The sequence below is a fragment of the Diachasma alloeum genome, unplaced genomic scaffold, assembly GCF_001412515.2.
Source record: "Diachasma alloeum isolate Michigan unplaced genomic scaffold, Dall2.0 Dall_scaffold_00185, whole genome shotgun sequence".
NCBI classification, from domain to species: Eukaryota; Metazoa; Arthropoda; class Insecta; order Hymenoptera; family Braconidae; genus Diachasma; species Diachasma alloeum.
The window spans coordinates 637,115-661,917 of NW_021680351.1; the positions used below are offsets into that span (position 1 = coordinate 637,115).

The 24,803-nt window shown below is 41.0% G+C and overlaps 3 protein-coding genes across 3 annotated transcripts; 2 read left to right on the forward strand and 1 right to left on the reverse strand.

Annotated features, from left to right (window-relative positions):
- Positions 1-1,213: 1,213 nt before the first annotated feature.
- LOC107048004 (pancreatic lipase-related protein 2) lies at positions 1,214-7,069 on the forward strand. The gene is made up of 7 exons (XM_015270953.1): positions 1,214-1,268; positions 2,454-2,565; positions 3,860-4,008; positions 5,249-5,503; positions 5,599-5,790; positions 6,643-6,811; positions 6,924-7,069. The coding sequence occupies exons 1-7, from the start codon at positions 1,214-1,216 to the stop codon at positions 7,036-7,038; spliced, it is 1,047 nt and encodes a 348-aa protein (XP_015126439.1). The 3' UTR covers positions 7,039-7,069.
- A 1,724-nt stretch (positions 7,070-8,793) lies between these two features.
- On the forward strand, positions 8,794-14,558 carry LOC107048068 (UDP-glucose 6-dehydrogenase). The gene is made up of 5 exons (XM_015271028.1): positions 8,794-9,078; positions 10,780-11,257; positions 11,846-12,490; positions 13,470-13,613; positions 13,821-14,558. Exons 2-5 carry the CDS (start codon positions 10,799-10,801, stop codon positions 13,995-13,997), a joined length of 1,425 nt encoding a protein of 474 aa, XP_015126514.1. The 5' UTR covers positions 8,794-9,078; positions 10,780-10,798; the 3' UTR covers positions 13,998-14,558.
- LOC107048005 (dynein heavy chain 7, axonemal-like) lies at positions 14,538-24,755 on the reverse strand. The gene is made up of 3 exons (XM_029126770.1): positions 24,121-24,755; positions 15,227-21,897; positions 14,538-14,734 (listed from the first exon to the last, which is right to left on the reverse strand). Exons 1-3 carry the CDS (start codon positions 24,753-24,755, stop codon positions 14,538-14,540), a joined length of 7,503 nt encoding a protein of 2,500 aa, XP_028982603.1.
- Between the last annotated feature and the right edge of the window lie 48 nt (positions 24,756-24,803).

Below are 24,803 nucleotides of genomic sequence, written 5' to 3' on the forward strand. Positions count from 1 at the left end.
CGCGCATGCGTAAAGAAATCGAGGTAGCAATGCGCATGCGCAATTGCCCAATGAGACAACATAACCAAATTCGCACGTAATGAACCAGGAATAGTCGACATGACCGAGAAGAAAGGAATAGCATTATTTCTGATTATAACATTAGACATTGCGTCTGACTTGATATAATTTGTGTCATCGGGATATTATACAATTCCTCAACAATTGGATTATAGCCTCGGATGAGACCACTCACCTTCAATTAATTTTTTTTTTTCGTTTTCTGGAAAAAATGACATCCGCTACTGGAATACGATTTTTGCAGGGAGTTGGTCACGTGTTAAAATAATGAATAGTGTAATAGTTGATGAACTCAATAGTACTCCCTTCTTCTCGTGCTGACAATTTTTTATGAAGCGAGAAATTCTTCATTGCCTATTAGGAATTACTGACAAGAAAATAACTTCTGTGCACACGATTCATCAATCATCGGGTCGATGGTGATGAATCATCAGCAGAGAGATAGTTTGGGGATTCCCCACATTCGCGCACGCGTAAAGAAATCAAGGGACAATGCGCATGCGCGATTGCCCAATGAGAGAACATAACCAAATTCACACATAATGAACCAGGAATAAGTCGACATGACCTAGACGAAAGTAATAGAATTATTTCTGATTATAACATCAGACATTGCGTCTGACTTGATGTAATTTGTGTCATCGGGGTATTATACAATTCCTCAACAATTGGATTACAGCCTTGGACGAGCACTCACGTTCTCCTCCCCATTTTGTTATCATTTTCTGACAGTAATAGCACCCGCCATTGGAGTACAATTCAAGGAAAGCGACCACCGCGTGGGAATTTTTTCTAAAAAAAAGTGGGAGAGCGAAAAACGAAAAAAGTGGTCTATCCCTCGATCGGGAAGCGACCGGTTCCTTCTACGCATGCGTCCAATCGGCGATCGCACATGCGGCTGGACCGTGGACGGGGAAGCCTCGGCCAGCAATCCTGACCAGTATCTTTTACATACTTTCTAAAAGGCCTAGCTGAGGCTCATCCGGGCTGTTTTTTTTTATTTTTCAAGTGGATGCCGGACTGGGAGATTCACTTTTACTCGGCAGCTCTGACGCTTTTTTTTTCAAAATTCAGTTCTTCATTTTGCTTTTGGTGGTTTGATAGCCAGTCTGCACGTCCGAATGTTATATCACAGTTCTCGGGAGTGCCGGAGATGGATGTCAGTGGTTTAAAATATCTCGTTGTTTTTGCTATTGTTTATTTCACGTGTGAGTATTTTCAAAAATTCATTATTCGGTACTGTCTCACTCCTGTTAAATAGGAGGAGAGTTCATTCAAATTATCGCTTAAATTTGTCCTCTCGGAGCTGAAAATTTGCGCGGGAATTTCATATTTGAATCGGCATTGGAATTTTAACATTTTAGCATTTCCCAATTTTCTTGTTATTTTGCAACAATCTGTCGCGTTATCGCATTGGATCATTTCCAAAGACATTTTGTCATTCAGAATGCACCTTCGATGTGCGATGAATACACGGAGAAAAAAGTTGGAGAAAAATTACCGAACTACTCAAGTAATCGTGGAGCGAACTCAATTGGGAACTCTAAACACATTATTACGTTTATATAATTTTTAATGTTTACAAATTCAATTTGATAAAACCTTGAAAACCAAATTAATTGTTAAAGTTTACAATTCAATGTCATAAAACATTAAAATTTTATAAACGTAATAATGTGTTCAGAGTTCCCAACATGGAATATTTCAGAGAATGAGGAAGCTTAAATTACAAGCGAAACGTCGCGAAGTAACAATAATCTAGTGCAGTTTATTGTTTTCTCCACATCTCCCAGGACCCTTCCTTAATATTCAGAAGCAAAATGACATGGATTTTCAATGTTTCTGAATTTTCATAGAATAATTGAACTGAAAAATCAAGTATTTTATTAATTTTTAGATCATTTGAACAGAATACCGATCGAATATTTGATTTTTCAATGACAAGATTCCCCGAAATTTCAGTGGAAATTTTTCACCGTACAGGAGGAAAATTTTTGCATCCACAGATGTATTTTTCCATTGCACCGCATTTCGCACCGCAATTCCCTTTGGCACAATAAAATTTGCGACGATTTTCTAGGTAATTGTAATCCATCTAACGAAATCTAATGAAAAGTCAATATGATCGATGTGGCAACGGAAAAATATATCCGATCATGTTGAAGAATACGTTAAAGAGCAAATGACATGGATTCTGATGGCCTTTGCCTCAATCCCTGCTGACGCCTCTCGGTCCGGCGAATCCTGATCAATGTCACGGCTATTCGCTCGTTATCTATTACTATTCTACTGATCTCTCGCGTGTAATTGATCGCCTGACTGATAATTTTTTTAATATCAGTCTTGACGACCCACATTGGCGCGAGTTTTTTGCAAATGTGTTCTTGTTTCAGGCAAGGTTGAGGGGCAGAACAAGACGCTTAAAGACCTGTTCAACAGTACGTCTTGTGCCAAGCCACCGTATACCTGTCCACATCCACAGATTCAGTTTTATCTTTACACAAGGTATCAAAACAAATCATTTACATTTCAGTTTCCAGTTCGTTTGTTCTCAGGTGTGACTGAGAGCTAATTACAGTCTTGCCTTGTTCAGAAGCCACACTGATAGACTGATTCATTTATTCCAAACGAGATTCGTTAACTATTAACGAATGCGGAGTTGAATATGACCAAGTGAATAATCGTTAGCGAATGGTTCACTTGAAAGGTGAAAACCGAGTCAAACAAGGGCCCTCAAATGTGCATTTATTAACTATTCAGCAGTGAAATGGTAAACGGAGATAAGTCGACTCATCTCCCTGTTGAGTTTTTGGGGAATATTTCCGAATCTAAGGGAGATAGCGAAATTTTTGTAATGACATTTGTTGTAGCACTCAATTGGCTCCACAAAAAAGGTTATAACAAAAATTTTTCTATCTTCCGCAGACTCCGAGATATTGATTGAAAACTGGTCAATAGTCAAAATTGATGTATCTCCTCTTACCACTTCGCTACTGTGTTAATGAATGGACGTTTAGTGAGACCGAATCCTTCAACCAAATCCATTCGTTAACAATAATTAATTCTTTCTATCAGTGCGGAAAATTATTTTTTTGTTTTGAAGACTCAGCAAATTTTTTCAAACTTGATTTTTGGAAAAATGGAAAGACTGAGGAGATCACGGAATAAATGATAGTGTGTAATAACTGTCAGTGGTATAAAATCCTTTCCAAACGATTTTTATCGGCCACAAATAATTCGGAAACTAATTCAAGTTCACATTTCCCAACTTCCGAAATAATCTTTCTCCACAAATATACTTTCTAATGTCTCTCAGATTTTGGAGACATTCAAATTGAAAGGTTGAATAGTGAAATCATTGCTCAATGTTTGGATCAAACGAAAGCTCTGATGTAAACAAAAAACGTTGGGAAGAATTTCAATTTAAAAAAATAGCGAAAGTACTTGGATCTATTTTTTTTGGAAATTCCCGAAAACAAATCCAATAAAAATATTGGTATTCCCCCGGTATCCACCAGCTTCATGCGTGAATCGAAAAACTTTTAGTTTCAAGATCACGATCACATTTCATTGTAAATTGAAAGTGACCTCGATTTCCTCGTCTCACCTTTCTCCACCTTCCACGTACGAGACTGTGGATGCAAGTCATACATGAGATTCCTAGGGGGCTTGCGTCACGGCCGAACTGACATTTTATTCCCCAAGTACATAAAAATATCGAATGCAAATTATGAGAGTGAATTTTGGAAATTGCATAATGGCATTTTAACACTCGTTGTCCATGGACTTTGTGTTGCAGGACGACTCAAAAGGATCCTGCACTGTTGAACGTCAGGGACCCGCGATCTCTCGATTACACAACATACAATCCGTCGCATCCCACCAAGGTTATCATCCACGGATTTGGGGGAGGAAGGAATTTGGCACCGAGCACTGATTTGAGGAATGGTAAGAGGACATTCAATTTATTTGCGAACTCCACGTACGAAATAAAAACAGAAAAAAAATAGCAAATTCGATAGGGAATTCTACTGGAATTACTGCGTTTTAAAAAATAAAAAGTATCCATTTCAGTAGCGGTACAAGTCGATTTTGACTATTGACCAGTTTTCAATGAATATCTCGGAATCTAAGGGAGATAGCAAAATTTGTATTATAACGTTTTCTGTAGAGCCGCTTGAGAGCTACAACAAATGTAATTATGAAAATTTCGCTATCTCCCTTAGATTCGGAAATATTCCTCAAAAACTCAACTGGGAGATAAGTCGAGTTGAACAGTTTTACCACTTCGCTGCTGGTTTGTATTGCACCAGAAATTATTTTTATAGAAAAAAATCAGTAGAAATTTTCTGTACAAATTCCTCTGCGTGAATTTTCACACCCGTAATTAAGGAACTAATAAAAATATTTTTTTTTTACAATTTCAAAAACTAAAAATAAATAATTCCACAGATATCAAGAAACCAATCCACATGGAATTATTGAGATCACTCTCTTTGTTAAATTCCACTGAAAAATTTAATGCACTCATTATTTACGGAGTACGTTTATGACGTCGTGATTTAAGCGAGGTAGTTTATAACACGGAAATTGAACGTGAAAGGCAGATGCAGAACTTGCGCGAATGCACGGCCATTGACCGGAAACTAGTGAGAGTAACGCCGCAAGTCGAGACAGTTGTTCATCAGCTATTATCATTCTCGTTTATTCGAGATAATTTCTAAAATTATTTGCAATCATCTAGCTGTTGTGGATAGAAGAGAAAACGCGGAGACAGTCTCATCGTTATTTTCCACAGATTCCTGCATAAACATGATTAATTGCGGTGTCAAATTGTCAGCAGTGCTCACGATCTTTGCAATCATGCAAATTATTCATTGCATTCAAAATTGTCCTAACCTAGGCAGCCAACATTGGCCCAATATTGGCAGCCCACATTGAGCCAACGTTAGCCGCCAACATTTCCCCAACGTTGCCATCCAACAATGCCCCAACGTTGGCAGCCAACATTGCCCCAACATTGATAGTCAAAATAGTCCTGACGTTAAAATTTCTCACTTTTCCCTGAACATTAGTTTCAAAATAAATAATTTCACCAACAAATCCCTAATTTTCCGAATACAGTGCTTCCATTCCTAGCGCAAAAACTATCAAATTTTCAATTCATCTGCATATTTATATTGTCCAGCTTATTTCAAACGCGGCAATTACAACATAATAATCGTGGACTACGGATCGCTAGTACGAGAGCCATGTCTATCACAAATGCAATGGGGTCCGGACTTTTGTTCGCGTTGTATTGCTCAATTGGTGAGATACTTGAGGGATCATCGGCGTGGTACACCAGTGGAGAATATACACGTACTGGGATACAGCGTTGGTGCTCACATAGCTGGCCTCATAGCAAATCACCTGCCCGATGACAAATTGGGGAGGATAACGGGTACTTGACTCGATGAATGATTTATTATCAAAAAAACATTCTCCATCAATGTCCAATAATCTGGTTAGATCGTGTAATGTAGATGATTATTTTAGGTCTCGATCCAACGATATTTTTTTACATGAATGGAAACAGATCCAGAGACTTGGACGAAACGGATGCCCATTTTGTCGATATTATTCACACGGGTGCTGGTATTTTGGGACAGTGGGGGCCAAATGGACACGCAGATTTTTATGTCAATGGAGGGACGAGTCAGCCGGGATGCGCGACAACATCAATACTGAGTGAGTAATTGGGAAAAGGGTCAAATGGGGGAGCAAGAGATTTTTTTTTATTGTTGCGATCAACTCTCCCATTTGACCCTTTTGATAACTCCGCTGATCTCTCCCGTTTGACCTTTGTGATTGTTTGATCTTCGACAAGGGTCATCTCTCCCGCTTGACCCTTAGAAATGGTTGACAGATGGAGTTATCACAAGGGCCAACTCTCCCTTTGGCGCTTACGAATGTCTGACATACAGTCTCATCGCAAGGGTCGCCCCTTTCGTTTGACCCTTCTGATAACTCCGCCCATCTCTCCCGATTGGCCCTTAAGAACTTTTGACAAGCGGAGTTATGACAAGGCTCAAACTCTCCCTTTGACCTGTATGAATATTTAACATGCGGAGGGATGGGAAGGATCAAATGGAACAGCAAGCGGTTTTTTTTATTTGTTTCGCTCAACTCTCCCGTTTGACCCTTTCGATAACTCCGCTGATCTCTCTCGTTTGACCCTTGATACGGCAGGTTACCACAAAGGTCAACTCTCCCGTTTGACCTTTATGATTGGGTGATCGTCCACAAGGGTCAACTCTCCCGTTTGATCTTTATGATTGGGTAATCGTCCACAAGGGTCAACTCTCCCGTTTGACCTTTATGATTGTGTGATCGTCCACAAGGGTCAACTCTCCCATTTGACCTTTATGATTGTGTGATCTTCCACAAGGGTCAACTCTCCCGTTCGACCCTTCTGATAACTCCGCCCATCTCTCCCATTTGACCCTTCGCCCCAAGCGTCGCCAAGGGCCCATATACCCCCTACGAAAACTCATTTGATATTTTTCTCTTGATATTTTTCTCTTCCTTCATATCACTCAGGAACACTATCATGCGATCACACGAAAGTAACTCCTTACTACATCGAGTCGATAACGACAAAGGTGGGATTTTGGGCAGCACCATGTCCAAATCTATTCTCATACCTCATAGGATGGTGCAGTCCGGCGGACGAGGAGTGGATACCCATGGGGGAGGACACCCCACATACGTCAGTAACTCATCAAAAATAATAATTCCCTCGAGGATTTTTACTCATCAACGGAGTGATGAATTTAATTGATTAATCACATTTTTGTTAATCTTTTTTTTTTCATCTCCAGCGCAAGAGGAATCTTCTATCTGTCAACAAACGGACACAAACCATACGCCCGAGGACATCCCGGAAAAAAACAACCCCAGAAAAATCAGAAGCAATCGTCCTACCGCCAGTATTAAGTCTACTCAAGCAGCTCATCAATATTATTATTGAATAGTCTACAAATAGTTGGTTGATGAGTAACGAACGTGTTCAGCAATCTTGTGTTCTGTTTATTATCTAAGCACTAGGATTTAGCTCCAAGATTTATACACATTAATTTGTCATTGTATTTATGGGAGGAATGTTTGAAATGATGATAGAAGTGTAATCAAATGATAGTAGTAAAGGTTTTTCAATATTTGAAAAGGTTTTTAATTAATGTCCGTCTATTTTTGGTGCAATACATAGGCTCGTATTTGCGCATATTTCAGTCGGAAAAGGTCCCGATTCGTCTGAAGGGGCCGGATTATTCTCATTTCAAGCGAAATTATAAACTGTCCCTTGAATAGTCGGAATCAACTTTCACTCGGAGAAAAAATTCGATTTTGCCGAAAGTTGACTTTCCCCCTGAAAAAATCCAAGATATAACACTTTGGCCATATCGAAAAAAATTCGCCCAAAATTGATGATTACCATTCAGAAGGTCATCGTCATTTCTAAATCCGGAAACCTTCCTCCCGTTGCTAATAGCTCATTTATGCGCCTCTGGCGGTTCAACTTATTGTATTCTACACTGATAGAACGGTTTAGTCGAACCAAACGAGACTTTTTAACTATTACCACGATTCTTTAACTATTAACGAATCGCGGTAACAGTTAAGAAGCTTCGTTTGGTGCAACTGATAACTGTCACATCCCCAGTTCGATTCCGCGCCGTTAGTCAATCCGCTTGAAATGAGAATAATCCCGCCATCTCTGACCGTGCCGTTGCACTAAAAATTTCGACTGGTACGGCATTTCCTGAAGATATCTTCAACTCCAAGCCCTGTTTAACCACCTGATGAGAATCTGCCCACCCGAGAAAGTGTCCACAAATTTCTATGCCCGTCTGTGCCACCGCTTTCCGTACTCTCGCCTTTTCCTTAGAACGTGTTCGAAACGGAATGTGTCCGTCTGAGATTGTACAAACGACTAGAGATGCAAATGCGTCACATGACTCGTCATATGACGGTCATGTGACCGTCATTGACGGTCATGTGACCGTCATTGACGGTCACATGACAAGGCATTCATGACGGCTGTCACAATTCTCCCCCCCCCCTTCTGTGACCGTCGCAACTTGTCAAGAAAAAATGACAGTCATTTTTCATCTATATAGATGAAACTTTATTTTTTTCTCGGTCAATTTTCAATTGAATTCCTTTTGTGGGCGCGTTTCGCAATCGACGTAGTAGCAGTAGCAGTACTGCAACCCTATCTAATTTTGCTTTACTGCAGCTACGGTAGTTGATTCCGAAACGCACCCAGTATTGGCTTAATCCGTATTTTGAAATGGAAATCACGTTTTTTTTTCATCCATGTAGATGAAACTATTTTATTTTATTCATGACCGTCACAAATTGGAAATTAGTTATGACCGTCATTATGCAACTATATAGATGGTTTAACAACAATTTGGTTACAAATGATTTGTGACAATCATTTGTAGTTGGAAAATTTGTGCGTCACATGACCGTCACAAGACCGTCATTTTTTGGTCATATGACGCGATCTAAAAAATGACGGTCATTTTGCATCTCTACAAACGACCCCTCCTCCGGCTCAATAAACATCTAGGAACTTTGATTATCATCCCGCAGGGATCTTCCTCCCACTGCCATTGGCAGCTCCACTGGTGACTTCAACATAACGAGCCACCCTAGATCCTAAGCTCATTCCGACTTCCCGACCCAGTCGCAGGCAGTTTGCCGGGCGTGAACGCCAGAATTGTCAGTGAATCGGATGTTCAGTAGTGCCTCAACGCCCCCCGAACGTCAAAAATCACATCTCCATCAGTATCAATTTAACCACAATTACCGAAGACCTTGAACTCGGCATAAACTGCGGGAAAATTTTTATACGGTTGTGGTAGATCCCCTAAATAGCTGAGGGAATTAATTCGAGTGGTGCATTGTTGCGCTGACACCTCATTGTTGAGGGTTCGATCAATTCGGAGCACTCGACAAATATTTTCTGAGGTAAACAATGATTGTTTTATCTAATATTTTGGATTTTCAATTAGAACATTTTCAATTGAGAATGTTCAAGTGGCTAATAATTGAATTTATTAAATTTATAAATAATTTAATTGATTATTTTAATAATTGAATTTGTTAACTGAAAACTTAACGAACTGCCTGAGACAAATTTTGGAGTATTCATGGATCGTTCAGCAATGTAGAAATTGCGCGTTACAAATTTTTTTTTTTTAATAAATATTTCCTCCTGAAATCTGAAAAGTGGACTATGAAATAATCTATAAAATTCTGAATATAAACAAGTTTATTATGAACTTTTACTTCTATTGAAATAACTTTTTTACTTCTTTTATTTTGTAATGATCCAACTGTTGATGAGTAATATCTCAGATAATATATTCGCCGCAATTCTTGTGGTATTTTAATTCCCCTAGAAGGAATCCACCGGACATTATCAATGACTTCATGCTCAGAAATGTCAACAGGTGAATTTCCAAGAATTATCTGTTTTTTCTTCAACTGAATTAAAAACTTCTCATGGTCGAGGGGATTTAATAGCGGGAGCACTCAGTTTTACGGAAATTTAATCACCTAAATGGGGATATGATGGCTTAGATACCTTCAAGAATCTTTTAAGTAGCAGAAAAAAATTGTTTCAAGTGAAAATAACAAAACAAAAAAAAAGTAAATTAAGAAAAAGTTGAAAGCAGTTTCTGGACGACTGGGCCATATTTTTTCATTTATTAAATGCCGATCAATAGAAAAAATAATCGATCGCATGATTATACAAGAGTAATATTATTGAACGGTGAAATAATCAATAAGATTTTAATTTTATTTGTCTAATATATTCAATGCAAGTTAAAATCGTCCAATTCAATCGATAAATAAACCGTGAGGGAAGTACTTATTACATTTATTTCATGAATTACTCATATTCGTAATCTGATCAATTTGAAATCAATTTAAAAACTCGAATGACATTGAATTAATGACAAACAAGTGGGAAAATTGATGTTGTCGTTATATAGGGTAGCTATTTCACACATAATTTCGTTCTATCGTATTTCGTTCATTATTTCGTATTATCGCATTTAATCGAATTATATTTCTTCTCTAATCAATTGTGTTAATTTCTCGTGAAAATTACTGTACAACTCAAAACAATTTTCCAATGAATTCTGAACATTTTTTTTCCAGTCATCGTGAGACAACTGAATTTTTGAAGAAATTCAAGAATTCGGAAAATGAGTAAGGAATTAAATTCCAATTAGCGTCGATATATAGGGCTAGACAATATCTACATTAAAGAAAAATGATTACATTCTATCGATTCATTAGCGAACAACCAAAGATATCCAAGTACTTTAACTATTTTTTCTCCAGTAAAATGCGGACATTTTGCAATGATTTTGCAACTCCAAATTTTTATAAATTAAAAAAAAATTTGCTACTCATTGCCAATCATTACATTCATCATTCTATCAAAAACAAGGATAAAAAACGAATTGATAGGTATTCTTTCATTATTCAAAAAGATATTTGATGGGTTTATTCGTCGGTAGGGCCGTAAAAGATGCAAATCAGGAAGGGCTTTACAGAGTTTGTTATCGAGACTTCACATTCCTTAAAATTTTCCAGGAGTGTTGTTCCTTCCGAGCTAAAATTGGCACAGTATCTCGTAATTGCATTTCTTTTCAGCCCCCAAAATTCCCGAAAAATGATTCAAAAAATCTGCTGCATTGGCGCGGGTTACGTAGGTGGCCCGACCTGCAGTGTAATAGCCCTAAAATGTCCAGACATCAGCGTAACAGTTGTGGACAAGAGCAAAGAGCGAATAGCCCAGTGGAATTCTGACAAACTCCCGATTTACGAGCCCGGCCTGGACGAAGTAGTCACCCAATGTCGGGGAAAAAATCTCTTCTTCTCCACGGACATAGAGACTGCCATTCAAGAGGCAGATCTAATCTTCATCTCGGTTAATACACCTACTAAAACGTTCGGAAATGGCAAGGGACGTGCTGCGGATCTCAAGTATGTCGAAAGTGCAGCGAGGATGATTGCTGAAATTGCGACAAATGATAAAATTGTCGTGGAGAAGAGCACTGTGCCAGTTAGAGCTGCTGAGAGTATCATGAATATTCTCAGGGCTAATCATAAACCTGGAGTTTCTTATCAGGTAAAGAAAACTTTTGCGATATTTCAGAAGCGCAAGCGGTAAAACTATTCAAGTCGACTTGGCTCTTAGCTGAGATTTCGAGGAATATCTCCGAATTTAAGGGAGATGGCGGAATTTGCGTAACGACATTTTTTGTGGGGCGATTTGAGGGCTACAAAAAAGGTTATTACAAAAATTTCGCTATCGTTAGTAGATTTTGAGATATTGATTGAAAACTGAACCGTTTTAGTGATTCAATACTCAAATACAAGAAATTAATTTTAATTGTAATTAATTTTGTAATAGGACCCATGATTCATTGAATTACCCTTATTGTTCCTATTTGAAAATAAACAAGTTCTCCCTTTTTAATCATCAGCAAAGTGTATTGTTGATGCAATCAGCATTGACAGGCGAAAGAAAAATCCTCAAACAAGTCACCAAAAACGTCTCACGTCCACCAAATAATTCCCCCATTGAAATTCGCCTATTCTCTGAGTGATAGGACCCATAATCATCTCATTATTCCCATTTGCAAATAGCTTTCTGCCTTGGCAGCCACCAAAAAAGCACCTTGCCGACGCAAACATCAACCACGTTTCCTTCCAGATCCTCTCGAATCCCGAATTTTTGGCCGAAGGCACCGCAGTCCAAGACCTAGTGAGCGCCGACCGAATTCTCATCGGTGGAGAAGACACCCCCCAGGGCCAAGCAGCCATAGAAGAGCTCTGCAAAGTGTACGAGCACTGGATCCCTCGTGAGCACATCCTCACAACAAACACGTGGAGCTCAGAGCTGTCAAAATTAGCTGCCAATGCCTTTCTGGCGCAGAGAATATCGAGCATAAACGCCCTATCCGCCATTTGTGAAAAAACTGGGGCTGACGTGTCCGAGGTGGCGAGGGCAGTCGGACTGGACTCGAGAATTGGCTCCAAGTTCCTTCAGGCCTCCGTTGGCTTCGGGGGCTCGTGCTTTCAGAAGGATCTGCTCAATCTCGTGTACCTGTGCGAGTGCCTCAATCTCCCGGAGGTCGGCAAGTACTGGCAGGGGGTCATCGACATGAACGAGTACCAGAAGTCTCGGTTCTCTGCTCAAGTCATTCAGTCGTTGTTCAATACTGTCACTGATAAGCATATTTCACTCCTGGGATTTGCCTTCAAGAAGAACACTGGGGACACCAGAGAGTCGCCTGCCATTCATGTGGCACAGACTCTTCTGGATGAGGGGGCTGTTCTACATATCTACGATCCTAAGGTAATTGAAATGATGATTGAGGGTGCCCAAGGACTTTGGATAGTTTTTCTCCAGTGAAATGCTTTCCTACTTTTGTAGTCGAACACTAGAGCTTTCTTTCGAGCCCCATTTGACCCCAAGTTTCCGAAATAAAATGATTTTATTGTTTAAACTTTGCCGGTCTGAATTTGAATCTCGATATTGAATTGTTAAAAGACATTTTAAAAATCTTTAAAAAAAAATAGAAAGTCAAAATTGCAATTGCATTTTGTTCGGAATCGTAACAAATTTATTCATATTCCGAATTTTAGTGATTTCGCTAGACAATTCTATCATGTTTTGGCTGATTTTATTCAAATTTTCAATAGAAAATATTCTATATAAAAACTAAACAGAATTTGATTTTTGTATATAACTTATTCTATTGAGATATTTTCAGCTCAAATTTTCCAAGTTTTTTCCATCCTACGTTTCTCTTTTCATCGAGAAAATGAAAAAAAAAGAACAATTTGAGCCGATAAAATTGTACAGAACATATCTGAAAAGAATAAGTTGACTTTTTCAATGAAATTTTTCCATACGTGAACGGAAGTAGTAAACCCATCAGAACGATGAATAAAGGCGCCGGTGATTTCGAAATTTCAGTGCGGTCTCCCCTTAACTCATACAAATGACTCAACGTCATCATTACATGACTTCACAATTTTGAAACCCGTCCGGGCCAGTTTCCCACGGAGAACCCTCAACTTCGTCCACGTCTTGGGGTTGATGACCCATCGTCACAAAATCTTTTCACATTCTCTCCTAAAGTGCTCCGTATTTCAATTTTCTATTAAATTTTTTATTCGATTTTCCCGATTTTATATTAAATTTTTTCATACATGTACAATCGCCCAAAAAATGATGAAATTTTCATTAGAAATCCAATATAATTTCCTACGAATTTTATTCGTGTGTGTCCCAATGAATTTCAGCTTTATAGTTTGAATTTTTATTTCAGGTGGAAGAATCTCAAATAATGGACGATTTATCATCTCTCGGATTGTCAGACTTGAAAACAAGGATAAATATTTATCACGATCCCTACACTGCAACGAAGAATACACATGCCATCGTTGTGTGCACCGAGTGGGACGAATTTATGGTACTGATAATGAAATCTAATATTTATCGTTCTAATCAACGAACGAAATTTCTACGATTCCCTAAACTGCTTTAAACTGTAAAAAACTTACTCATCATTATTTTTTCATTTTCAAAACTCAGTTCAAACACACATATTTTATCTTTCTAATCTTGATGCCTCGAGTCATTTATTCTAATGGATTATTAATTTCTTCTTGTCTTTAAGGAGTTGGACTACAAGAGAATTTTCACCGAAATGACCAAGCCGGCCTACATATTCGACGGCAGAAAAATTCTAGATCACGATAATCTCCAGAAAATAGGTTTTAACGTTCAAACGATAGGGAAAAAACTGTCACGAACTGCTGTCTCTCGTGTCTGGGGCAGCCAAACACAAGTGTAAAGTATTTGTCCATGCGACACATTCCTCGAATGATATATCAATTTCGAATGAGTATTTTTTCATAGGAATTTCCAGTCTTGCTTAATTAAAAGACACGATAAGAGTTTTATGTATTACATATTCATGACTTTTTTAAATGAAATTTTGAGGATTAATATAGTCTAATTTTCCGTGTTCGATTGTTTATTGATGCATTTATAAAATTTAATTGACGAGTATTGTACAAATTTATGAGATTATAACACAGGATTACCAAAAAGTGATTTTTTTTTTGCTCTTGAAATTTAATTTCCTAATTTTTAACGAAAAAAATTAAAATTTGAGGAAATCAATGATTGATAGAGGTTTTAATTTAATTTGAAAATGTATTCAATTCATGTATTCAATTAAAGTGGGAACTTTATGAGATCACTGCACAGAATTACCGAAAATTATGATCTTTTATTAAAAAAAAATCATGTTTCCGATTGTTGATAAATCATAATAAAAATTTTATTGAATTGTGCTGACGATATAACTGATAAAATCATCAATTTCATATTAATAAATGTTACAAAATAATGCAGTTCCTCGTTTCACCCAAAAACTACCAGAAAAATCAGATTCCAATTCAATTCTGTCTATGAAATTCTCTACATCACCAGAGAAATTGATCAAGTCCCTTTGGTTTATGGATTTATACAGCGGACAGAAAAATCTATCATGCAAATCCTTTGCTACATCTTTTTTAATTCTCCCTGGGGTCAAATGAACTATTGGCAGAACATTCCAAGATTCTTTCTCATTATTTACTTCCAACTTTCCGTCGATTTCGTTCCATCTCCCTCCACTCAAGAACAAACCCTCAATATACATCGATTTCCCCCCGTTAATCAATTTTTCCAAATTTTCCAATCCCAAAATTTCGGTTTTGAGAGTGATTTCTGTGATGTCGATTGAACATTCTCGCGAAAACATGATTCTTATCGCAGAAAATAATCTTTTTGGGGATGAAATCAGTCTTAATTTAATCGGATCCTCAGGGAATTCATTTTCAATCCACTTTTGTAAGAAAATAAATCGTTCTTTCAATTCTGACGGAGTGATTTCTCCCCCAATTCCCATATTTTTGAGCCTCCCATTTTCTCCATCCCGTAAACTCTTCAATTCCTTCAGTTTCGAATTAAAATCACGAACTTCTTCGATTAAAACATGATTCAATGGCTTCGAATATTCCCGCGAAAATCTACCCATCAGATCCTCGACGTTAATCATTCCAAGTAAATCCGCCTCGACAATTTCAATTTTTCCCGCCAAAGAATTCCCTCGTACCCCATTGTTTCCCTGCCCGAAATCCCTATCAATCCCATTAATCACACGTAGTGAATTGAGGAAGTTCTCCACTTCAAAAAGATCCCTCAGCACTTCCACATCGTCATCCATGCCAAAAACCCTGAGGACCTCATCACAGTCCTGAATGGCCTCCACATGCCCCAAAAAATCCTTGTACTCGCACCTATCAGGAATTCGCACAGACCCCGCCCTCTCGCCAAAGACCACATAATTCCTTCTGACTCCAACCTTTTCATTACAAAAATCCCTCAGCACCTCACAGATGAATCTCTCATCCTCGAAATGCACAGCTCTCCCACCATAATTGCACCTTCCCACAAGATGGAAGATACCCTCCACAAAATGGCCACTCCCCCCACCCCCGAAATCCGCCATTTTCACCGAGTTCTGGAGCTGTCGCACAGAAATATTGAAATCCGCGGGGAGAAACTCGTAAATAGCGTTCCACCCTCGTCTCCCGAACTTGCTCCGCTCCCTGAGGATCGAATGGAAGAGACAGAGCCCATAAATCATCTTCGAGAAGACCTTGTCCTTCCCGGGACAGCTGGAGAAGAACTCCATTTTGTTGAGCGGATCGGTCTGATAGCAGTTGATGAGGGAATCCTTCAGGTCTCTCGGTGGACTGCTGGTGATCTTGATGCCGTCCTGAAGAATTCCCACGGGGAAATTATCGGACGGAAGGCTTGACAGCCAGAGCCTGAACCCCAGGAGAGCATCCGTTCCCGTCATCTTGTCCTCGTGAATCTTCTCAAGAAGGAACATTGTGGAGGCATCCGCGAGATGACAGTTTTGGATCACAACCCAGGCACCCTCCCTCTGGCAGCTTTTGATGAGATGCTGGATATCAGAGTCCTCAGGACCTCCTAGGGACACCGTAAAGATCTTCGAAGTGTAACCGTACTTCTTTCCGAATTCTGTAACCATCTTGAGGGGCTCTAAATATGTCGGCAGGATGAAGATCATGGGGATGAGGCAGGTGGACTCTGAATACGATTGAGATAGTCCGCCTGGGGGTGATGGAGACACGTCGAAGCGGGTCATCACGGAGGTGACGAATTTGCTTATGTTTCGGAGGAGCTTGTCTGGTTTTAGGAATTTAACAAGCAGAAGCTTCTGGAAGATCGAGAGCTTTGAGGCCCAAGGAGGAGGAAGATCATCGTCTTCAGTTGAGAATTTTTCCCACGAGGTGTTATTATCTTTAAGACTTTTGACGATTCCCTCAAATATTGGAAAACGCTCCTCCAATTTCTTCAATTTTTCAGACGAAAACGTTGACCAAACATCAAGAGCTTTCGATTTGGAATCAAAATCCGTCAAATCCTCGAAGAAACAATCAACTTCGTCTCTGTTAAGACCCTCATCACTCGATAACATCTTCAAACATAGTAGAAACGAATAAACAACCTTATGATCTTCAAGCAATGAATTCCGAACGCTGGAGTGGAGAGTCTGAGTGAAAGAGCACTTCAAGTACTTCAATCGTTTCTCAATAACATAGCTCCTCCGGGAGGTGTCGATGGACTTCATGAAGAGCTGAGTGAAAGACGTCAGAGAGAACTGATACATCAGATTGAGTGCGACAAGAGAAGTCAGGGTGTTGTATAAACTAGTAGAGAAGGAAGTGAAGCTGCTGTAGCACTTCCTGAACCCCTCGATTTCTCTCTTCGCTTCTTTGGTAGCTTCTTCCTTCCGCATTATTTCTACAGATAGCTTCTTGGAGGTGTCCAACATCTTCAGCGCCTTCTCATCCTCGAGGATTGACATTGAGGTCGATGTCGATGAGAGAGTCGCAAGAATGTTCTCCTCTTCCTCGTGGAGGATCTGCTTGTTCCTATTACTTCGGATGATCGCATCATTGAACTTGGCCTGGAGCTCGGGCTGCTCGCGAGACACCACGATATCAAGCAGTTGTTCGTGGAGGGCATCCTCAGGCAGATTAAAGTTGACGACATTCGTTCTCTTGAGGATGTAAGGATTGAACGAAGGATTACTAAGTCTTGTTGTCATGTAGAATCTGAATCCTTGTGTCTCTGAATTCTGGTTCCGAGACTTCAATTGGTAGATGATGTCCAGGTCCGAGGGTCTGAAACTCTTGCTCAAATTCTCCAGTAGAACAGGGGTACTGTCTTCTACGCAAGTCTTAAGCTGTTCAACACAACGAGGAAAACGGATTTCCGAAGATTTGAAGATTCTCAGGTTGTTCTTCTCCTCCATCTTCCGAATCCAGGTGTTCGCTTGGTTCTGAGGGTCGATCAGAAGACACCAGAGGACTGAGTTCTTCATGATGACGCCATTCTCGGCGAAAAACCTGTTCCGGGAGAGTCCAGAGAGTCTCCAAGAGTCGATGATGATCTTGGACTCTAGACTGACCAGAAAATCGTAGGACTTTGAAATTGATATGCGCTCTTCTTGAAGGATATCCTTCCACTTTTCGATGGTGTCATGTCTGTGAGCCTCGTCGAACGAAGATAGAAAAGCGATGACTCCGGAAGAGATTAAGAGATCTCCCGCTAAAGCCTCCAATGAACTCTTCAAGGAATCCACTGACCTATTCCACTTGATCTTCTCTCCATCTAGACTCGCAATCAACCCCTCAGATTTTCCTAGCTTCTCCGTGCAGCTCTTGACCTCACTCTCCAATTCAACTTTTCTAGCTAGAGTTTCTCTCAACGTTTCGTTTAGTGCAGTTAACTTTCTCGTCAATTCAGCCAATGTCTTTCGCTTCTGATTGAGAAAGTCCAAACTCTCGTTGCACTCTTTCTCAGCGAGCGCTAGTTTCTCCTTTTTAGGAGCGACGATTTTGGCAACTTCGTCATAGGACACCATCGCCCTGACCCACTTGCAGAGGCCCTCAGCAGCACTCGAAGCTTTAGCTACGATATGAGGCATGAAGCTCTTGTCCGTCATGTAGGTCTTCTTCACAACCATCATCAGACTGGCTGGAATGTTATCCTTGTCGTAGTCCTTCAGCATCTGAAGAAAGTTCATCTCCCCGAGAATTCGCTTGCTCGGCCCCCAGTAGTCCATAGATTTCTTCCCGGTGACGGGATCAATCACCCTGTCAGAAGACACATTCAGCATCACGCAGACAGCCGCCATGACTAGTTTTACAGTGTCAGGAGGGTTCTTCATAGCTTTCACCAAAGTGATGTCCGCCGGTTTAAGCGTATTCAACGCTGCGATGGCGTCTTCAAGGATCGGGATAGCCACCGCCAGATCCGCTTCACACTCCGACTTCAAGATGGCGGCGATCTCAGCCGCTCTGTTTGCAATCTCTTCATCGCGCTTCACCTGAATCGTTGCGTTCTCTACAATTACGTTCTCGGTTTCGATTTCCCTCATCGTTTCTTCAGTTTGTCTTGCTGACCATTCCAGTTGAGGTTTCAGCTCCGTTAGAGTTGCCTTTATCTTTGACACTTCTTGTTCGGCGTACTGTAGCTTCTCCAAGCCAATCTGGTATCTGTGACGAGACTCCGTGATCTTTTCGTGTTTCATTGTGATGATTTGGGAGTAGAGCTTCATCATGTGGATGAAGGCGTAGGGCCCTGGCGTTGTCTTGTAATTGTTGATGGGTTTGATGAGCCTCGAGTGGTTGTAGATATCGACGGACGCCGAGACCACCTTCTCCTTTGTGAAGCTGTTGATTACCGCGAGGTCTCGGAGGAATCTCGCGGTGAGTTGGTGGAAGGCCTCTTGCGGCCAGTCCTCGAAGCAATCGATGAAGCAGAAGTTCAGAATATTCGGATAAGACTTCAGTAATCGGTAATTGTTGTTTCTTTTACATCTTGTCTCATCGAAAAGGTTCACATATAGAACGAAATGGAGCTTCTCCTGGCACTGTTCGTAGAAGTAGTTCATGACCTCGATGATCCCGATCTCGAGGTTCCTGTCCCCATTTTGGGCCGGTAGCCTTGCGAATTTGATGATCTCTTGACGCTCATCATCCTCGGGGAACAAATCCGGGATTTCCCCCGTGGATATCAGGCAGTTAATGTCCATCAGGTGTTCATGCTTGAGGTATCTACATGGAATAAAGAAGGAACAGTTGTTGGCGCTCCCTGCGATGGACTTTGCGGCTTTCTTCAAGTCTTCTCTCCAATTGGAATCATTAGACAACTCGAAGAATTCGGATTGTTGGGTGAAAGAGGATAACCTTGTGAGGGTTCGCCTCCCCGTGGAGCCTCCGCTCATCGACAGCATCAGGAAATTGCCGGAGGGAGTGCAGAGGCACCTGCTGAGACGCACCAAATGGGTCACCACGTCTGAAAAGATGATGATGTCCATCTTCTTGGAGTCTTCTACTTTCTCGTTGAACTGAGTCAAATGGGAGAGTAATTTATTGCTGAGAACCTCCTTGCTGCAGGTGACCTCTTCGTATCTTCGACGACGTGTTGAGTCTTCCTTGTGATCACCTGTATCAATGAAATTACAAAACATCAGACTCTCAAAACATTCTGCCGTCAGCATATCGTTCTGCTTCGGGAGGTGATCGAAAATCGAGTCGAAGGACTCCTTGCTGAAGTGGATGTTGATAGCTTCTTTTATGGTGGAAATCAACCAGTTTTGATGATCTCTACTTATCATTCTGTCCCCGAAGACGCGAAGGGACTCGTGGACCCAGAGACGAATCAATGTGACTTTGGTCTCCGCTGACTCGCGATGAATCAAGCTGCAGCCGTTGATGACTTTTCCAATGTCTCTCAGGTTGAACTGATATTTGAAGTCGGTCAGGGGGACTGGACGAAGCTCTTTGTTGGTCGAAATCGAATTGAATATCTGCATCGTTGCGTGGACCATAGAATTCACGCTAGAGCTGACGTCAGCGCTGAACTGATTCTTCTTCAAATTGTTCAGTAATAAAGTTGAGAAGATCCGGAAGATGTTTTCCTTCGATGGTGAACTCATTGAGTACAAACTGAAGTGTCTGATGAGCCGTGACGAGAGGTGATTGGAGTTATTGCTTTGGAGAGTCAGAGCCGAAAGGAACATTACGTTCTCCACGAATATCTTCTGAAACTTCTCATCATTATTGCTGCAGCCGAACCAATAACCGTGGTCCATTAACTGTCTGATCAGTTCCAAAGTTGATCCTGAATTTCCATCAGAATCATCTCCTTTCATCATGTTCAGGTCATCAATAAATATGATCGAGTACTTGTCCTTCTGCGGCGCATACCTTCCTTTCATGATTCTATTGATCTTCAGAAGGAAGTTCTTCTGGGCTTGATGCGCAGGAGTCCTCGAGGTGAAATTAAATATGTTGGATAAGTACTTTTCATTGTACTTCGGGAGCTTCTTTTTCAGCAGAAAGTGCATCATCGTGGTCTTGCCGATTGATGCATTTCCGCAGATGATGAACGGAATTTTGTGTCTGATGTGGCTCTCGAAGATGGACGTCAGTCGAGTTGTATTGGCAGTTGGGATGAACTTGAAGTCAATGAAAAAGTCTATAGAATTCTTCATGATCTCCGGCCAGGATTTCCAGGCACCAGCAGCTTTGAAGACGTAATTATGGTCCTGGATCAGACCCTCGGGGAGACCTATGTCGGGTTGATTGATCTCCGCTGGTCTTTTGCCCCAAATTGAGCCGCAAAATCCGTCCAACTTGTTTCTGGAATCGTCCGAGGATAATGTCCCCCCCATCCCCCAGATTATGGACTGGATCAGTGCTGCTTGGAACCAAATTCCGAAGTGGATGTTGAAATTAGCTGAGGTACCCTCTTTCTTGTTAACTTCCAGGGCATTCAGCAAGTACATCTTCACCAATTTCAGGACGGAAATCACCAAAAAGATTTCACTGACCTTTATGAAAGAATCGGCAAGATCTTGCAGGAAGTCGAGGGCGCTTCCCAACGCCCAATTTAAGAAATTGATCATGAACTTGTGGTTCTTCGGTTGGATATAGAAATCTTGGTCTATTACCCAAGATCTCACGTGCGATCTCCAGCCAACCGTATCACTATCCATGTGGATTATTCCACACCTGGAGATCATGGCTGGAGTCGCGTTTTTCAGGTCTTCTGTCTCAAAAACTATTGAAGTTGCTTCTGGAATGTTGATTCCTTCTCCGGAGTCCAGAAATAATGTTTTACGATCGTCCAAAATTGTGGATAAGTTGTCCGTCCAGGATGAGTTGATTGGGCCATCGAAGATCAGGCATTTCCTCGAGTAGAATCCGTTGGCTTCGATCTTATTCTCGGAGAACTTCCTCAGAATTGAAGTGCAAATTCCGTCCACCCATCGTTTGTTACTATTCATCATTTCATTGTAGCCAAATAAATCTTCCAATCTCAGGGATTTGTGGTTGATCGTTTCAATGACAACTTCGACCCCCAAATTATCATCTCTTGAATGCAACAGGGACAAACATTTCGATAAAATTCGGAGAATTTTGGTCTTTCCTGAGAGGGCTTCTCCAACAATCATGAACGACTGTTTAATATGCAATATTTCAAGAATTTGAATTAACTTCAAGGTGAAGGTTTCGGGGATTTGAAAGGCATCTGAAGCTGACAATTCCTCCAAGACTCTGAGAAAATTACTATAATCCGGAGGGACCATCTGAACCCTCGGAAAAATATCCTTGATGAAACCCAGGAAGATAGGAACATCATCTTGCCTCAGAATCGCCAAATGAACGTCAATTATTGATCGCAGGATGATAACTTCTTCATCTTCCTCTTCGGGAAACTGAAACTTGAGTCTCACCGAATTTGCAACAACCGAAAGCAATGACCTGAGACCGAACAAGTACCTTCGGTCAGCGTTCAACTGTTCTGAACACAATTTATAAAACATCTTCATCTTTTTGGAAATAGTGTCAGCCCTTGTGAAGCCAGAGGACAACAACTTCACTTCAATAATCCTTTCTAAATCAGGATGATGAGCAGTGACTGGCCTGAAGATGGCTCGAAAGTTGTCCGGAATATTTTCGTGTTGATGGAATGTCGAGACCCTCCCAGGGTTCAAGGTCATCGTCACAGTGATGAATCCAGAATACTTGATCCTTGATAAATCCCCGAACAAGTCGAAGCCTTCAAATTTCGAGCCTTTGGAGTTTGCTAATGCGAAAATCTTCAATATTTGACTGAATCTTTGGGTTATTGCTGACAGAATTGGAGCTTGCGTGTGATTTATGTTCTTAAAGGTCACCCAAGCCCCAACGGAGATGATTCCCTTCAACACACTTGAGACCCTCTCACAGGTCAAGTTTTTCGTGCAATTTATCAGATGAAACCGAAGCCCCAATTCGTTGATTGCCAGGCTTCTCACTGTTTCTGTCTTTCCGGTGTCTGCAGGGCCGATTAGCAAGCAGAAATAATGATTCCTACTCGCCTGAAAGATCGTGTGATGAATTCTGTCAGTCAAGGGAGTATTTATCATCGGGGAATCGATCATCGAGTTGAATTCGAAGCCGTAGTCCTTCGTCTCGTAGATCATCTCGATTTTTATCGATTTATCGATGTGGTAATGGCGCAGTTGTGCAACCCAATGAAAGTCCTCGATCTTCACATCCTTGGAAATTAATGAAGAGATCACGTCACGTTGGTGGATCAAAGCCGAAGCCAAACTCATTAGAATCGATCGCCGATTCTTCCGGAGAATTTTCTTGCTCAAATTTTCGCTCTTCATTTCATTTATCACAGAAGTGATTAAGGAATTTTGAGTCACCAACTGGGAGTTCAATTCTTTCGAAGAATTCCGAGTCGAATCTCGAAGACACCTTTCGATTTTCAAAGTCCAAAATATTTTCAATGTCGCGAAAGAAACACTAAGAATACCGGAAACGAAGTTATCAATGAAGTCACCAGGATCTTCATGACTTCTTTGAATATTCGCGTCAATATTTCTCTTCACCGAATGGATTATCGAATTTTCGGCATCAACCAGCCAATTCGTCCCTTCAGGATTGATTTCCGAAGCTAGATCAAACTCCTGATCATAATCACTGAGAATCGCCACGATTTTCCCATCAGAACCCAATTTCACGTTTTTGATCCCATAGAAACACTTTCTCAACAATCTCACGACTTTGCTAACACTATTATTCCCAGGTTCATCACTGAATAGGATCCTAACAATCTCCTGATCAGAAAGAAAGTAGAATCTAGGAAAAACTCTTCTCATCTTCCTCAGATACTCGTAAATCTTCTCATGAGCAGTTTCGATATACATCTGACACTGTCTGAGCATCTCCAAATACTCAGTTGCCCTTCCAATTCCATGGAACGTCGGATTTCGCGTAATTTCACTCCTCACCGAACTCAAACACTCTTCGATTTTCTCACAAACATCGTAAATCACTCGAAACTCTCTCCCTTCAAAATCTTCACGTCCTTCCGCCCTTGTGATTCCCCCAGATTCCTCTGACTTGAATCTTTTAGAGTATTCGAAGATAGGTTTGATGACGATCATCTCATCCTGCAGAAGATTCCACATACGAATCGTATCCCTAACGCCGATCAAACTCCGATGAAAACTGTCGACATGTTCAGCAATTGGTTTCACAAAGTAAGAGCCCTTCATCTCCTGCACCCTGACCAAATGCTCCTCCAACCTCACCTGAATCTCCGATTCAAGATTGACGAAGACGAGTCTCTTGTCCTTCACATCCTCATTGACGTCGAACACCACATCATTCCACTCCTCGACCATGTCGTCCAGCTGCTGCTGCAACGCAAGCTCCTTATTGGCAGAGATGCTGATGACTTCGTATTTCTCGATATTCTCCATCAGATTCAGTGCGATAATCTTCCTGAGAGTGGTCCCAGCGTTCGGAGTGATATCGGACCCGTAGATGATGGACATCTCGTGCCAGTGGCGATTCGCAAGGGCAGGATTGCACATGCAGTTGACCAGTCTGATGTACTGCTTAAAATCCTTCACATGTTGAATTACTTGGAAGCACAGTTTCAGAGGCGCCGGTTGCTGCATGGGATCGGGATCGTCAATGATCCCTGAGAACTTGAAAGGCTTGTTCGGAGTCGTCATGTCTAGCTTGATCCTCGTCTTCATGGTCTTGTTGAGCTCCGTGAACTCCTCGAAGTAGTGAAGCGTGATCTTCTCGACTTGGGAAGAGTCGATGTACTCGAAAGGACCGTCCAACCAAACGCTGTTGTGCCTCCTCCACAAGAAGATCATCTTGTTTAAATTGTAGAAAGGTAGAACGACATCTTTAATCTCGTCGACCCGAGGGAACGCCGTCTCAGGGAACTTGAACAGCTTCTCCTCGTGATTTATCGTTCTGATTTCGTCGTCCACTTCTTGGACTTTTGACACTAACAGCTTCAGGAACTCTATGTACTCGTGTACGCGATTCGCGTCGTCCATGTTGTCCATTATTACGAACTCCGGTATGATCTCCTCCACTTCGGTATTCAGGACATTGATCTTGCGCTGGAGCTCGTCTTCCAGTTCGCTCTTCATCGCTTCACAGAGAATGTTGCTTTGGGTGAAGACGTCTGATATCGACGA